This window comes from Atractosteus spatula, chromosome 9 (genome assembly GCF_055471065.1).
Source record: "Atractosteus spatula isolate fAtrSpa1 chromosome 9, fAtrSpa1.hap1, whole genome shotgun sequence".
NCBI lineage: Eukaryota > Metazoa > Chordata > Actinopteri > Semionotiformes > Lepisosteidae > Atractosteus > Atractosteus spatula.
The window spans coordinates 43,222,492-43,240,866 of NC_142714.1; the positions used below are offsets into that span (position 1 = coordinate 43,222,492).

The 18,375-nt window shown below is 35.7% G+C and overlaps 1 protein-coding gene across 2 annotated transcripts in view; it reads right to left on the minus strand.

The window, feature by feature from the left end:
- Nucleotides 1–203: 203 nt before the first annotated feature.
- Nucleotides 204–18,375, minus strand: part of thoc2 (THO complex 2) — a 66,946-nt gene continuing 48,774 nt past the window's right edge. Inside the window, exons 34-39 of one of the 2 annotated variants that reach the window (XM_088926128.1) lie at nucleotides 8,747–8,884; nucleotides 6,990–7,056; nucleotides 6,679–6,827; nucleotides 5,696–5,772; nucleotides 3,305–3,352; nucleotides 204–1,056 (exon numbers count right to left, since the gene is read on the minus strand). In XM_088926128.1, coding sequence (XP_088782254.1) covers nucleotides 3,325–3,352; nucleotides 5,696–5,772; nucleotides 6,679–6,827; nucleotides 6,990–7,056; nucleotides 8,747–8,884 — 459 coding nt within the window. In that variant the 3' untranslated portion in view covers nucleotides 204–1,056; nucleotides 3,305–3,324. Of the gene's footprint in view, nucleotides 1,057–3,304; nucleotides 3,353–5,629; nucleotides 5,773–6,678; nucleotides 6,828–6,989; nucleotides 7,057–8,746; nucleotides 8,885–18,375 lie in introns of both variants that reach the window. The other variant, XM_088926129.1, reaches the window with a different exon arrangement.

Sequence of the window (18,375 nt, forward strand, 5' to 3'; positions counted from 1 at the left end):
CCTAATCTTAATGAATGCTTTAAAACCACATAGATGCTGTAGTGCACACAAAAGCCTACCAATTTGAGATGCACAGCTCAAAACATTCAGCTGGTCAATTAAACCCATCAATTCTCTCTGACAGAAGGTATTAACATTTTTTAAATTTGCATGAAACACTTTATCTTCCACGAGCGCAATGAATGAGGGACACGACACAATTATTTATGACCCACTAAGAAAACTATCATTTATTTAGAAAAAAAGCTTACACTGGTAGAATACAGCAGATAAAAATTCCAAAAAAGTAGTTCTGAAACTTTTGTGACTACGTTTGCAGTACAAATCTCCTGTAGTTGTACAAGTCATTTATTTGCCTCATGAAGAAATCCAACTTTTTATACAATTCATTTAAAAACATTGTGACAAACACACGCACACAAAGATTTTGCAAGGGACATTTGAAATGAAAGTAACAGATAATCTGAATTTAATTACATGAAATGATTTTATTGTTGTATACATAATATACAAATAGAACATTGGTGTTGTTTCGAACAGCTACTCCTAAATATTTTCACAAACACGATTTAAAAGGAGGCAAAAAATAAATAAAACTTGATCTAAATGAGGTAAATGCAGAGGTGGCAAATGTATTTTTAATGGCAATAAAGTAACTGACAAAGCCAAAATACATTTTTGTTTGCTGAGAAATTATACAATTGCAGGCAGATTTGCAGACAGCATGTGAGAATAATCAATACCTATTTGTCAATTACATTTTCTTGATGTGTGCAGCACATTGTGCTTATATTTAAAGGCAAACTTTCAGCCGTTTACTGAAATACACAGGAACAAAACAAATTATCAAGTTAAAACACTACAACTATGACATATCTGGGCTGGACAACCAAAATATTTATGCAGGCAGTAATTATTATATTTTAGATGGGTCCTCTGTTTGGACTGTGATCAATAGAAAAACAAAGCAAAAATAAAAAAGCTAATCCAATACATGTGTGTGTTACATAAAAGCATGTCTTCTTCAGACTGCGGCAGCCAACAGCAATAAAACATCTGCAAAACAAAATTGATCTGTGTCAAAAGATACTAATGTGCACAACACTGTTCAACTTCTTATGAAGCCATTATTCCATCTAAAACAGACTAACTGTATTAAATATGTTTTATCAAGCATTATGTCTCTAGTATTTTGTAGACGGTTAACATTTTGCCTAGCAATGCAGCCATTAAAAAAATTGGGGTATGCAAAAATTTTTTCTCAATCTCAAACTCAAAAGTTTGAATCCTGACACAGCTTCATATGTGCAAAAATTTGGTAAAAATAAGCATTTACCAAAATATGAATAAAAACCTAAACATTTTTTTCTGCAGTGGTTCAGCATCACAATTGTATTGTAAAGCTAACCAATGTATTCTACATGCAAATTATAATCCATTGCAATCAAAGGACGAAAAATAATTCTCCCTGCTGAAAATGAGCATAGAGGGATTTAAATCATGTATAAAAGCCTTTATCCATTCAAAATGCTCTGTTCCTAAAATAAACAGGTTGTTATCTCAAAATCAGAATACTAAGCACTATAACACAAAGAAACGATTGGCCACTGCATAATTTCCAACTCAACAATTAGTTATTTGTCAATTGTAATTATAGAGCATATTCTTCAGCATCAGTTGAGATAATTGTTAAAATTTCAGTCCTGTTCAATGGTTGTTCTCATTTGTAGTGCACATTGTATATGGAACATTTAGGCTTCTGATGTACAAAAATTATATTTGAAGTGCTCCCCAAATAAAGCAGTACAAGAAAAAACAAAAAAAACGGGTTATTGCATAATATTTTACTGATGGCTAAACCCCAAAAATCAAGGTAGGCTGTCAGATCCTTTGTTCCCCCATCTAAAAGTGAACCTGCCCCTACAGGCAAAAAACAAATTAATAATAATTTCTGGAAACTCATGAAACAAGTTACATGTTGACCTTAAGCATCTATCCCAAGTCAGACAATGGCAAAACATCGAAATGAAACAAAATTATCTTATTTTATCAGGGTAGCAAACAGCCATGGAATGGTTTTCCGATGTATTTTGGCCTGTTAAAAATGTCTTTAGAGAATACCAAAGATAATTGGAGTTGTAGTAAGGCCAACTTTCCTTTCAGAGACAGCTCTGATGTCCTGTCATTATTAAGGACACTACGCTGCTGTAATCTGACCTTGCCCTAAATGTCTCCGAACATCTCCAGTATTGGAGAAGTACTCCCCCTCAAATTCTGCAACTTACTTTTGGTTGAAGCTACATGAAAGCACCACAGAGCTATAAGATTCTTGACTGTAATAATAATCCATAAAATGCACTTCATGTTTATGTGTACTTTACTGTAAGCACAATTATATTTCTAAATATCTTGACGCAAAATGTAGGTTACAAAACTGTTTACGACATAAAAGTGTGATGAAGGGAAAAAACTGACATTAACACATGCACCATCAGTGCAACTTCAGGGCAATCTTACTGGTGAATAATTTATTGACCAAGTTCTTGAACCAACAACTTATGAGTTCCCCGAAGACATCCATAGGGATGATCTGACAGCAGCACAATGCAAGGCCACACAGCACTGGGATTAAAGTGCAAAAATTACACAAAAGCAATACTGAAGTCTCTTTGTGGCTTTTTCTCTTGACCCGAGTCCCAGAACATCTGTGAGACTAACCTGCCAATTCCACCAACAGGAGACAAATGCAAATGGCAAAATTCTACAACTGGCTGCAGGGAGAGTGTCAAAACATCCCATGGCAGTCTATCATGGTGCTCATCACATCAATAAGTCAATTCTGCTAGAATTGTGTAAATTCCCAGGGAGATTATATCTAACTTTGCAATGTTTTCATTTTGTTGGTGTGGCAAGTTTCATGCTAAAATTCTATCATAATTCTTTCACCTGTATATCTGTTTGAAACAAATGATTAAATTATTTGATTAAAACTAGTGGACATGAGTGTTGCTTTTTGTACGTCAGTATATTATACAATATATGAAGGCACCCTTCAGGTTACCTCCATGCAGTTTTGAATGTGAAGTAAGCACTACTATAAAACATCGGAATAAAGTAACAGTTACAGTAAAACATACACCTAGAAAAGATCCGTTCAGCAATAACAAAACTGTTATTACTGCAAAAAAACATAAATAACAACATGATGAGACAGTAACTTAAAAAAATACTAATATTATGATAATTCTTTATATAACACTTTTTGTTATGCTGAGTAGCAATAAGCTCTAAGATTATGTCTTACCTTGGCTGCATCAACATACATTATCTATGTTTGTCTGACGATTTATGAGTATCAGTGTTAAGGGAAAAAATCAAAAAGTGCCTTGAAAAAGTATTCAGACCCTTGACCAATTCTCTCATTTTACTGAATTACAAATCCTACATTGAAATTTAGTTCTCTGTGATCTTTGTATTTCTAAGCACTGAAACGCAAAAGTAATTATTTTAATGTGACAATGTTTTATGTTAGCAAATATTCTTTAGAAAAAAATGAAATATGCTGTTTGCAAAAGTATTCAATCCCTGTGAAGCTCTAAGTTTATACAGGTGAAAAACAATTGCCTTAACGAGGACGCAATTGCCTCACAATTGGCCTCTACCTGTGAATCATTAAAATAACTGCCACATTTTCTGGATAAAAACCCCACAGTTAAGGGAACATGATCCAGGTTGTGAATCTGAAGGACTGCTGTGAAAATGAAGACTAAAGAGCGTTCCAAAGAAGGTAGAGATAAAGTAAAACAAATGCATAAATTAGGAAAAGGGTGCAAAACAATATCCAAGTGTTTGGATGTCCCAGTGGGCACTGTTGGTTCAATTTGAGACTTGTGAGAGAAGCCACAGGCAGGCCAACGATCACTTTAAAGGAGCTACAGTAGCTCAGAGCGGAGTAAAGGGGCACCAGTCAACCATATTAAGAGCTCTGCATAACACTGGCCTGTATGGGAGGGTGGCACAAAAGAAGCCATTACTCAAAAAGAACCATGTGAAAGCATGTCTGCAGTTTGCCAAAAAGCATGATAGTGACCCAGTTGCGATGTGGGAAATGATTTTGTGGTCAGATGAGACCAAGACAGAGCTTTTTACCAGAAATTCAAAGCGATATGTGTGGCGCAAATCTAACACTACCCACACCTCAAAAAACACCATACCTACAGTGAGGTATGGTGGTATTAGCATCATGCTGTGGGGCTGCTTTTCATCAGCAGGGACTGGGCATCTTGTTAAAATAGAAGGAAGAATGGATAGTGCAAAACACAGGGAAATACTGCAAGAGAACCTGTTTCAGTCAGCTAAAAAACTGACGCTTGGGAGAAAGTTAATCTTTCAGCAGGACAATAAACCCAAACACAAGGCCAAAGAAACATTGGAGTGGCTCAAGAACAAAAAAGTGGATGTCCTACAGTGCCCCAGTCAAGGCCCTGATCTCAATTCAATTGAGAATTTGTGGCACTATCTGAAAATTGCAGTGCACAAGCATCATCTGACTAACCAGAACAACCTGGAGCAAATCTGCCTGGAAGAATGGGCCAAAATCACTCCAGAACAGTGTGCAAAGCTGGTACAGACTTTCCCCAAAAGACTTAAAGCTGTTAGTGCTGCAAAAGGTGGCTCTATAAAATATTCAAATGTGGGGATTGAATACTGAAAGCATATTGCAGTTTTTTATTTTTTTTAAATAATATTTTCTAACGTAAAACAATGTCACATTAAAATAATTAATTTTGTGTTTCAGTGCTTTGAAATAAAAATACCAAAGAAAACAAAATTTCAATGTAGGATTTGTAATTCAGTAAAATTAGAGAATTGGTCAAGGGTCTGAATACTTCTGCAAGGCACTGTATATTCAAGCAACATCTAGAGTCAGTTTTCTGATTTTCAAATGTCATATACAAAAGCAGTTTTTAACTCTGAATATGCTGTTTTCAAACAAGTTAAATGAGCTAGAAAACCTTCAATGAAAAAAGGTAGCAGAGCTTAACTGAACATATCAAAATCTGCTACACGTTTGTAATACCTTTTCAAAACTCTAAAGCATTGAAAAGACTTCAGTGGTTTAATACAAAAAACCCACAAAATAAACTAGAACTGCACTCCAATACTCCAATAATAAAGATAAGATATCAGGCTAAAATGTAATTTAAAAGTTACTGAGCTGAATCACACCACTGCCTCCAAGTCATCTGGGAAAGACCAAATTCTGCTTAGAAATTACATTCTTCTGTAAATGCCCAAATGCCCATTTCTCAGGCTGTTATGAGCTAGAATTAAGCGTGGGTCCTTGTGTTTCTGCGTGTACAAGATATAATATAGAAACGAATTAATTTTCATGCAATACTCCTAAGCATTTGAGAGCTATTAATCAAATATCAGAATACCGCTCACTTAAAATGTGATAATGGAAATGGAATGTATTGGTTGAAGCTGCAATATTTTCAAGATCCAGACTTTAAGAGTAAAACTATTTACTTTACATTTTTTATTTGTTTCCTTTTGGTAGGCTTGCACTTCTTCAATATAGGCTCATCATATTACATAGAAAGTGATAAATGGATCACGGCAATACCTCTCAGGCTTTCCATAAGCCAAACATTTGATATACATTTTGATGCATCAGCATTGGAAAGGATATTGTTTTTTGTCTTCTTTTGCCCCAGTGCTGTCCCTCTTCTCTTTCTTTTCAGATTTTTCCTTATCATGCCTGGATTCCTAAAAAAAAAAAGAACACAGCAAGGCTTCACTATCTCAACCATATAGGAGGGCAACAACAATGAATACAAGGGGACCTGACTGACCTCAAACACTGGGCTGCTTTGGTCAGTCGGCTTTGAAAAAGTACAAAACACCCTAGAAAGCAAGTGTCTGATGCACTTAAGAGCTGGGAGGTGGAGCTCACATTACATGGGACCCTACCAGGAAAGGCACTTGAATTTGGCAGGCTTGGATGAAAGCAAGTTAAACTCTGTCCAAAGTCCAAATGAAAGCATTTTGGGGCTATGCTATGTCATTAGCCCACTGTGACCAAGATTCCTCACACAGCAGTGTACAACTGAACAAATGTTAACCTGGGCTTGATTGCTTCTAAGGAACCCATGAAACAATTCTGACATACTGGCATGTTGTGAATACTGGGTGCACAGGTGCTCACTCAGCTCATGGGGCATATGAGTTGTGGCAATGAGCTGGGTTCATTAATCACTGGAGATTCCAAACTGGAACATTATATAGTAAAAAAAACACTTCAAAACATACATTAGGTCCCCTACACCTGGATGTAGAGAAAATAAGTGATCTATATTAATTGAATTCTTCTCACTTTTTCCTTGCAATTCAAGAAAATATTGAAGTTTAATTACAGTGCTAATGAACTTATGTAAAAAAAGAAATATCCTTATGTTATTTACTGATTTAAATAGGTAAGAATTTACTTTTAGCAGGTTTATGGGATATTCTTTTTAGATGCAAAAATGTTAGGATTAAAGATATGCTATAGTCTCCTTGCTTGTTTGTTTTCCATGTAAAACAGAACTGAGTTGAAAGCAGCAAGAGCTGTGTGGATCTATTATTAAAAATGATTTGGATTGGGTTTCTGTCACCACAAAAGAACAAACATACCTTCTTGCCCCCAGAAGAACTTTTTTCAGGTTTAATTAAATCACTTTTTTCTTTGCTGGAAGGTTTGGAGCTCTTGCCTTTGTCCTTCTCCTTCTCGCTGGAACGTGGAGAATCGGATGGGCTGGCACTCTTGCTGTGTTTGGTGGAACCTGTGAAGTGAAGGCCGCATGGCACAGCCGTGTCAGAAAGATAGCACGCAAGAGGAAACGCAAATAAAGGAGCAGGGGCAAGGCTACTCAACTTTCAATGACAGAAAGAGCCTTCAGGCTCAGACGGCTCTAAAGCCCCCTTTGGCAAAATAATCAACTCACCTGTCCCATTTTCATCTTTTCGACGTTTTAATTCCTGACTCAATTCACGATCGCTGTTTGAATGATCCTAAAAAAATGAAATTGAATATCAATGCCAGATTTACTTTTTCATTTTGAAATGTAATGTTGGTTGACATCGAATTGTATGTTTTATACATCACATTATATTCACTTTACTATGTATCCTTTTCTGTAAAGTATTCCTTATAAGAAATCATGAGACCTGTAAAATTATAACACGGCTTTGTGCTGACAGCACACCCAGACAAAAAGACAACCTATAATAAAAGTAACTGAACATAAAAATGTCTCATACTCCAAGATCCAAAATTTAAAATAAACTGGTTGTTTAAATCATCTTAAGTGCATTTTCCTAAATTTGTAGTATTTCACACTGAATCCTGAAAATAGAAACAAGATAGATTTGCCGGAATAACACTATTTTATCAATTTTAAAAATATATTACAGTAAAAGATACACATGTTCTGAACATATGAAATACTGGATCTTTAGAAGATTAGTGAATTTCTGGATTTTGTTTTACAATTTTGTTGCAATTTATGAGCTATAAGTAAAATGTGAAGGCTGAAACACTTAACAGACTGGGTGTTTTTGCCTCCTCCAGTTTTGACTACTCTAACAATACTTTATATTATTTACCTCAGTAGGTACAAGAATGGAAATTATCTGTAAATTTACTGAAATAACTTTACATTATTTGTATTCAGTATTTGGAAGGGAGGAAGTTAAGGAGGGAGAAAGAGAGACGCAAATATGAAAAGCTCAGACCCTAGCAAACAATAAGAATAGTGGGGAGAAAATGCGTTTCTCAAGTTAATTCTTTTGGGAGATCTGAACAAAGAGGAAACAAGAACAAAATGGAGATCTCTGAAGGGTGCTAGGAAATATGAGAACCAGTCAAAAGTATTGCCACATCACAAGATAATCCAGAAAATAAACTTCATGACATATAACCCATGCTGTAGCAGAGTCTTCTGGAGATCATGTTAGAGAAAAAACTTGCAAGAAGCATTTGCATGAAATAAAATTACAAGGAAATGGAAGAACAAAAATTAAGTATAAAAACAGGTTTGACATCTCCACAACGTACAGTACAACACACAGTGAACTGCCAATGCACAGATTCTATAGTGGACTTTTTGCTTTGTGGTATACAGAATTTGTGTTTCATTCCACATTAAAAGCTTGATATCTAGTTCTTTTTCTATTTTTAATAAACCGATTACATAAGCTTCTGAACAACCTAAAGGTGAGATCTCATGGATGAGGAAATAATTTGTTTGATTTTACCATCTCAGATCACCAGCAACACTTGTGATTCAATCCAAAATATTTTAACGGCTATTATGTTTTAATGAGGAAGGATCCTGAAAATTCACCTCCATCAAACTCTTAATTTGCAGTTTTCATTAAAAATCTTAAACTGTTAAAAAAGGCATTATATACCATTTTATAACAGCCAGGACAGTGAGTTTCAGAATCAGTTTCTGATATTCATGTTAAATTGATGAAAGTCCATGAGCATCTCCCTGAGAAAAAGATGATCAAGTATTATATTATCTGAAGAGGACATTATTCAATTCAGCTGTTAACTTTTTGATATAAAATAAGGTTAAACCTCAACAGAAATGAGCACCTCACACATCAGTCAATTTACCTCTATCAAATCCAAACTTTCTTTTAGAAAACTGTCATTTGGTTTTTGTTCTCCAGAATCTGTTTTACAGTTACTTACTCTTTTTCTCTCCTTGCGATCTTTTTCTTCTTTCTTTTCTCTTTCTTTTGAGCGATCCCTGGATTTCTCCATTTCTTTCTTATCCATCTCCCTCTCTTTGCTCTTGGATTGTGTGGCTGTGCTGTGGTTGGCGTAGTGCTGGTAAAATTAAGGGACACACACTTTAAATCACAACAGGCAAGTGCAATGGTCAAGCATGTCCATAACATCATGCGAGAAATCATTACATTTCTGTGTTGCTTCTTTACCACACATTATCAGCCACTGCACATTTGTAAACAACTACCAACCACAGAAGCACCTTTACAACCAACCTTGTACAAACTAGTTACACACCATGTGTTCAATTTTGGGGAGCAGATGTCTTATTTAAAATGGGGTGCAATAGAACCCCCTACATTCAGTGAGCACCAACCATAAAATACTAATACAGTACCAAGTAATTCCATCTACAGGCCTCTTAGCCTCAATCCTTAAAAACACAGTGAGGAAAGAACTCCAGATATACACAGGAACTCACAGAAATAGCTGCTCAAGACAAAATGTATTGTAATACATGTACATTGCCAGGCCTACCAAACCCATTGGAGGATTATGGCATATACAAAAACCTCCTCATGCAGAGATAGCAGCATTGAAGTATCGTAATAATTAGGATCCACATCTAAGTTTGCAATATAATAATTTGTAGAGCTCTACTAGAATTTGTCTCTTGATCTTGAAACAGAAAAGCACAACTTTATCAACTTGCACGGCTTAAACAGGAAAAATTAGTCTGAAGCTTTCAATATAAATACCAGCTGCGGAAACAATATAAAAGATGCAGCATGAACAGGATCCTTCAAAATGTTACTGCATCACGCAAAGAAGTGTGCACAGAATATTAAAGGCATCAGGGAAACTAAGACAAGCAGACTACAAGAGAGAGGAAAAGCCGCATACATTTAAATCATTGCAGTATAGCAGACTAATGGAATCCTTTCTCAGAAAAGGTGTCATGCTAAATGCAGTAAAGCAGAAACTGCAATAGTGTCAAAATCTGGAATAAATTACACTGATCTATTTATTAACTGGTTACTCACCTAAAACAGATATAATAAGGCTGTGAGAATGTGAAAACCTCTCCAAGACAGAGAAAGGTACTGTACACAATATTTATATATATAGGTATATCAAGAATGCAGCTGTTTCAATTTCTCAACCTAATGCTGTGTACCACCTATCAAATGAATACTTAAATAATATTTCAAATCAACAGTGAACATACAAAGCAACAACAAAACTCACACTACCATATGTCTTCAATCAAAACACACTGGCAAAAGAAAGGCTTCAACCACATAGAAAGGGTTTTAAGATTTCTGTGTGCATTAAATCATTTGATTTGTGCAACTCCAAGCTCTATAACAGTAACAAAATTTAAAAAGGGCTTACCTAATGATTCGTGACACACCTAAAATAACAGTTTCTCTGCACTTTCTGCAGCAGTCAGCCACAGATAGATGCATGAATTTGTGACCATATTACAAATCAAACAGGGGAAGCCAGAGGCTTATACTGCTGTATTTCTAATAGAAATACAATAGAGATACTTAGGTGAAAGATGATTAAGAAACAAAACTATTTTCTCTCCATTCTAAAGCAACTACACGTACTCTTCCAAAAATATTTTTGACACTACGGCACAACAAATGATTTGCAACTATAAACTGAACTTGATTAACAATCAGATCGAAAAAGTCACCACAAAAAAAAATACAAACAGCATACTATGTAAAACTTCTACTACTTTCAGGTCTCCAATAGGTAAACAGTACAGCTAATATTTCATAGAACTGAGATACTAAAGAAATGCTATGCTGCTATTTCTAAAACACTATTCTTTACATTTCTGCCTGGACTGGTACTATGTAAAGAGTGTAGTGCTGCATTTAACTAGCTTTTTCCTGGTTGTAGCGAAGAAGAAAACATTGGCTGTCCTTTCTGATCTATATCTAATTTTAAATCAAATTATAGTTTATTTAAATAAAATCATGTCAAAATCATGGAACAAAATGGAGCACAAAAACATAATAACCACATGTAAGCAGGGGAGGTATCAAGCAACAAAACCTGCTGAGCATTTCCATCTGCAAGAAGCCTATAACCACTGCTGAATCTCCTGATGCAAAAGGAATACACAACAGAATGGTAGGTTTTACTATCAGAACTCTAAAAGACATTAAATTAAACAAAGAGCAATCGACAAAGAACCTACTTTCACAAGTGGGCTGTTTAAAATATTCTGATAGCTGTTCTAATTGATGAAGATGACTGAATGAAATGTTCCATTAGCCATATTAAGTGTTTCAATATGTCATTCCTGCATTGTATTCATCCATTTCTTGCAATAATTATCCTTTTCTTCACTTAAGACCAATGATACTATTATTTCATACTGGCATTCCTTTTGACCAAATCATACAAATTATTCAAATGAACATCATACAATTCATACTACACAAAAGGTTTAAATCACACAACAACGAGAGACTTACATCAGCTTATAATAGGGTACAAAGGATTGTAGGTGTCTGGGGAAAAAAACAGCTATGTTGCTTATGGCTTAATTCCAGGGAGATTTCGGTACTGTATAAGATCCTCAGATCAATGAGCTAATAGTATCCAAAGTTCTGGAAACCTTAAGTGTTTATTTACTCTTTTAAAAAATTGCACTATGCATTCCCTATGTTAAGCATATGAATGACTTAAGTCTCAACATGCACACACAATCGAAAGCTTCACCTACAATCATGACAACTGCAACTGTTTATCAATGAACTGATTTCACCAGAACTGTGGCAATACATAAAACAAGTCTCCCCTCCCTTCCATTTCTATCACCTATCACAAATGCTGCTTACACAGGGCCTCCAGTATGGTAGATGACCTCTCCGACCCTTCCCATAAACTCTTTGCCCTCCTACCATCTGGGAAAAGATATAGCAGTGTACGGGCTAGCTCCACCAGACTCTGTAACAGCTTCTTTTTGCAGGCTGTCAGGCTCCTCAACACCCTGGAATCTACTTGCACCCACTCCAATTCCAGAAACAGGGTTTAAATCCCCCCAGTGTGTTGTGTATATTGTATTATGTATTTGCCTTGTAATTTGTATTATCTGCACTTTTCACTATGTGTATCCTGTCACAATTGTCTATGTCAGTGTCCTGTCTGTCCTGCCTGTATTTGCACCGTGGACCAGGAGGAACGATATTTCATTCCACTGTATACTTGTATATGGCTGGAGTGACAAATAACCTTGAACTTGAAATTCTGGCAGTTCTTAGCATGCACTGTAGATGAGGCTCTGGTAAATACTGAGGACTAAACAGAATGTACAACAGGTCATAATGCATCCAGTCAAAGGCATGACATTTCAGATTCACCTATTAAATATACGAGAGGACAGTCAAATTCTGAACAAAACTGAATTTAGATTACAAAATACTTTGCATCTCAAGAGACCCTACAGTAAGTTTAAAGGCCCACTACCCATCAAACTGAGATAAGCTTGCTTTGTAGACATTTTTATGTATTAAAAATAAGGCCAAATCAACCTTGGTGTAAAAGCCTGAAGCATCCATGGTGTGAGACATATTAAAAAGAAGCAGGCCACGAAAAAAAAAAAACAAGCTTCATTTAAAAAAAAAAGCTATTAACATCAATACAAATTTCATGAAAGAAAGCAATAGAAACATGCTCTGTATCTTATATAATAAAATAGTTCCACTCATTTGTTAGTCTTTAGAATTAACATGCACTGAAGTTAATTTGCTACCGAGTTTTGTTTAAGCTGACACTGGCTACAGCACACAGAGCTGCCTACATTCTGACAGCGTGCTAACAAAACATCAGAAAGGAGAGATAACTCCTAGGATCATTTCCCTTCTGCAATAAAAAACATAAAAAATAGAAAATAGGCAAGCTCATTACAGGAAAAAAAACAGAGCTGAGAAACATTCTTTGCTGAGTGCTTTGAAAAAACATATTATATTGTATCCATATTTTCTACTGCCTAATTAGGCCTCTAAAGGCTTTAGAATATTTGTTTTTGTTGCCTAGGTATGTAAAACTACCTTCAGGCTCCTGGGGGCATTAATCACAGGATCTAACCAGATCTACACAATTGTACAACAGAAACGTAAAACATACTGGCAAAAGTGTGTTTTCCCCTTACCAACCATCAACTCTAATGGCACCTTCGACAGAAATGTAAAAAAAGGCAATAACATCAAAAGGGCGAAAAACAAAATAATAATGCATACATCAAATTAGATACCCATGCCTCTTATGTTGAATCCATGCCTTTTGAGAATATTGTGGCCTGTGTTCTCCAAATTTGGCTTCTGGGCTCTCTTACTTTGTGCACTAGGTTTAGAAAGAACAAATGGTAATGGTTTCTTTCTGCCTGGCAGCAAAAGTGCACTGGAAAAAATTAGATAACTACAGTAGCACCCAATGCAATTCCATACCAATCATCTTCATGACAAATGTAACAGCCTTAATGTACACATTACGTAAGAACTAATGCAAAGATACATTTTTAATGAGCTCATTTGTGGGGGAACATGCAATGCTGGGACAGCACGGGCTTCATTAAGCTCTGCTACATTAATTTGCAAAAAGACACCGAGTCAAAGATGCATCCCAAAATAATCTTGGCTGCCTAGTGGAGGAGATCTGCTAATACAGCTGCCTAGAGCACTCCTGAGCAGTTACAAAGAAAAATGAGCTGGAACCACTAAAACAAACTAGGTAGACTGAATGGTCTTCCTCTGTTTGTGACATTTATGTGCTTAAGGACCAATAACACAATCAGCACAGGAAAAGCAATTACAGAAAAGAAAGAGTGGAGTTTCTGTGAAGTCGTCTCTCGCTTCATATATTTTTTGTTCTCACTGGAGTGGCAAAAAGGTATGAAAATGAAATAAAGGGGCTATGTTAAGTCACCCCAATCAGAATTTATGTTCATAATGAGGAACAATTTACTTTTTTACATGGTAAAATGCAAAATAAATGCTGCTTCCATGTGTGGGTTGATAGCTACCCTGTTATCTTTAGTCTGGAGGCCCAAAGGACATATGAGAAAAATAATCTTGCATGAGTGAGAGATTTGAGGGTGCTTACAAATGCATTTCTCTTTGCTTTTGTGTAGGTTGCAGAAAGAGGGAGTGTGCAATTTGTATTAGATATTTCAAAGAAGAGAATTGTAAGGAAAAAAAGAGAACGGGCCCACTGTATTAAAGGGGAACGACAGCAAAGACAAACAAATCCAGGGAATCAAAATCACTCTTGCACATGCGGCTGACCAGCAGACAAGATTTAGAGTCAGTGTTAACAGAGGATACTGAAGTAAGGCCGCTGAAATTTACATAGAGCAAACACTTCCAAAAAGGAAGTGGAGTAGACGACTACTGCAGATGATGCATAAACCATTAATTGCTGCTCAGGTTGCAGTATGTAAATTACATATAATTTTTTAACAATTTCAGTGTTCACTGACTTAAATAATGGCATGTGAGGTTATACAAGGTCTATCTTGCATGTGTAGCTGCTGGCAGGGTGTTTTCTGTAATGAATGCAGAAGAAGAAATATTGCTGTGCAGTCCCCAGGGTCATTAGATACAAAAGTCCTCAAAAAAACGCCTTGACTTCTTGTTTTACTGTTTCTTTCTAATCAAGAAACTAAACGAGAAATGTGAGGAATCTGTGAACTACAACAGCTTCCAAAAAATCACATCGGTGACAGCAATTCCCTAGAGAGTAGACCATCGAATATTTGCATTTTCAAGTTAAAGAGGAAAAATTTTAACAAAATGTATAAGGTCCCAGAGTGTCTTAACCGGTAAACAGCGCCCTCACAAATTACTGAGTGCCAGTCAGTAGGGCAGGAAATATCTGGGGCTTTTATGAGCTTGCAGGTACCTGCAGGCTTACCAGTGATGCCAGTGAGAAATACAGGGCTGGCCCATTTAGCGCTACCTCTCCCATCAGGCAATTGTGGGGCTTGAAATATGTCAAATGTCAAATGACTTAGTAAGTGGGCTTGCAAGAACAGCAGATGTGTTTCATTCTCGTTCAAGTAATACAGAATATCAACAATTTCTTTGCAATTCCAAATTTAAAAAGGTAGATTTTAAAACATACCAGAACACATTTGGAACAACGTGTATTTTCATTCAGACCTAAAAATTATACAACAGCAACTCAAATTATTCAATTATGTTATGAGAGGTTATAATATGCTTCTAAAAAACATCTTGAAATACATGCAAAGAAATTGATTTTTGAGTTTGAATATGTAAAGGTGATGAGTGAGTGCATACAGGGTCACCAGCATTCATCATATTACATCTGTGCTCTGGCTCAGCGAAGAGGTAACAAACACAGGGAATGCTAATACAAGGAAAGTTGCAATGTTAAATTGCTTGGACATTTCAGGGTCTATCAATCCATCACTCTTATGACTCTGGTAAAAACTGCTATAACACTGTGTTCAACCCAGACATGAAAACTATCTGCAATTACTCAATCACAGCATTCTTAGGTTTTGAAGGAACTCCATGTACGATAACTTCTACACAAGAAAACAAGTATTAACACAATCAGTCATCAAAGAAAACCTATAAACTCTTACAAGGCTGTCAGGCATCCCTATAATCGGTAGAATAATGAATCCATTTTGCCAACTACAGTTTGCACATGAACAACCCTTGATTAGTGGCTATGAGGGTATTTTCATGGGGAATCCTACCTATGTCCCACATTCAGACATGATGGGATTTCTCACATTTGGAAATGAGACACAAAAAAGCCTGTGCTCTTAATGTAACAACAAAGTCACTAAAATTCTTTTTTGCTCAACACAGAGCTCATCTTGGCACTACAAGGATGACTCATTCACTCCGACTATTTGGTATGAATAGTAATGACCTGTTGTAAAACAAGAGCTTAATGCAAACACAGGATAGACTGGTTAGACATAGAAGTCAACTATAGCCAAAAAACCACTCTTGTTCAGGCAGGTGTTTTCCTGGCTGAAAGTAAAAATGAGGTATCTGTACAGTCTTTATTAGTTTATGCACAAACTGCTTGTTTAAATGCTAACAATAGACAGACATCAGGTCTTAATTGTATGCTTTATCCTTATCACGCTTTCTTTTAATAATCTTAACAGCAACAAATATACAAAACTAAAACAAATAGCTGTATTCCTTTCTTTGATCTTTAAGATGGGGTTGCATTTCTCAAATTTCTGTGTGCATTTGAAATTGACATTTCAGCTCAGCTCAGTTTGCACTGAGGCCAACAAACTAGGTGTATCAACTTAAAAGCAATATTGCAATGTGTTTTTGCATTACAGCAGATACTTGCTATAGACAATCAAAATGAACTATAGGATTAGATCAAAAATCATTTCCCCCCATTTGTAACAGCATCATTAATACCCTTCCAGAGGCTAAAATCAAACTTTTTCAGCAATGAGAGGTCATACCACTTGTTTTTTGTACTTCATTATATGCCCACCTGATATGGAATAGTTGATTGTTCCTGTTGTGGCTCACAGTAACAAATTATGTATATCAAGATGTGAATGAGGAAGGGCAGATGTGCTTCTCTAACCCATCAAGTCATTCATCTTTTAACAGATTGCAAGCTCCACAACAACAGACAGGAGAGTTGTGGATGAACAGTCTCTTACTAAAGTCACTACATGCCTGCAGGCTCATGGGAAATTGAAGGAGACACTGTATCACTCAGACCCCTAGTTAACTAATCCCATCCTTGTTGGTGTTTTGCCAATTACACAGCACTTTTTCTGGAAGTTCCAGGAAAAGCTGACTAGTGACATGACCAGGGTTCAAACCTGTGACACCACATAACATTACTGATCCTAGAGTCTACAGTATGCAGCTTGTGTCACTCAAAAGTGTTGCTTTTTTAACCTCAAGAGAGCTATTAAGAATGGAAAAAGGGAGAGTTTTAATGTCATATGAGAAAATGCTTTAAGTACAGACACAAAGACTTTTGTATAACAGAGTATATTTAATCAACAATCTTAATTAACTTTCCCAACTCCTGCTAACTCTCAATTCCCATTTCCTCTAGATACATTAACTACTTTAACAGAAAAGAAACGCACATCTTAAAAAAACAGACAGCCTTTCCATCTATTCTCAAAACAGCTTTTCATGTAGGGTTCTGCATTCTGTTCAATGTAATAAACATGAACTATGTGAACATTAAAAGGTTGGGACATTAATATTATATATACACAAACGTTATAATATTCAGCATTTAAAACAGACACAACAATGGGCTTTTGCTTCAGGCTGGCTTTATTCTGGACATGGGGTTATATTAATTCGTTACAGACCAAAAAAAAATCTTTCACGTGGTTCATTTCAGAACAGAAGCTGAAAACTAAACTAATGCAGACCTGAATCAAATTTGCATCTAGAAAAAGAAGTAAAATTTCTAAAATCTGCCAAATAAAACATACAATAATTTAATAAAATTCAGTAGTAGCCACTTAACACTGAACTCTTGTTAGTCAGATGTGTCTGTGTTCCTAAGTGATATGCTGTAGTTATCAAGCATACCACAATAATCCCCCAAGAATAAGAATATTTATATACTCTCATTTCAGCTTCTGACATTCTCCCGATAAAGGCTCGCATACTAGATTAAGCTTTGTTTCTGTGTATTTGTCAAAAACTATTAACCATTAAGGGTAGGGTTGGGACAAAGGCAGTCCATAAGTGCACCACAAAAAAAAATTAATCTGAATACACGATTACAAAGACGTGCATGTTATATGAAAGTAACCAAGTATTGATATTAATAATAATGAGAATTACGATAAAATTGTGTTATTTCTACTATTATCTTTACCAATAATATAAATCACTCCATAATCTTGCAAGCAGAGCACCAGTGAAAGTTGTCTTGACTTCTGATAAAAAAACAATGACAACTTTTATTACTTTGGTTTACTTTTGTCTGTCCTTTATGATCAAATATAAAAATGTAAGGCTTTCACTGTACATGGTACACACAATATTAGAGGTGGACTACGATGCCTCATTTGCCAGTAAAATTGCAGTCCCTCACTGGACAAAATTACTATAGATCTGCCATTAACCTTTTTAGCATATTCGGAATAGACATTTTTAGAGTGCACACGATAATTCATAAATGACACCTAAAAACATTCCTCAGAAATGTATTTTACAATAGAAAGGTTGAGATGTTTTAGAGTTTTTTTTGGAGGGGGAGGACAAACTAATCAGCCCCACCACATTTAGTGTAATATGGCAAAAAGCAGAATACAGCAAATAAGATGCCACTATCAAGAGTGTTTTGTGCCATTATGTTATTTGATTGCAAATACAAAGTACATGTGTTATTATATAAGACATTATTCATCTTAAGTAGTTTATTAGCTTTTGATTAAAATTCAAATAGAAATTGTTATTGATGGGACAATATTTTGGATGTTTGCATTTCAGGAACAGTCAGACAAAGGTTACACATCACCTCTTTACCGTAACAGCTCAAGCTACATTAAACATTTAAACACTACATGA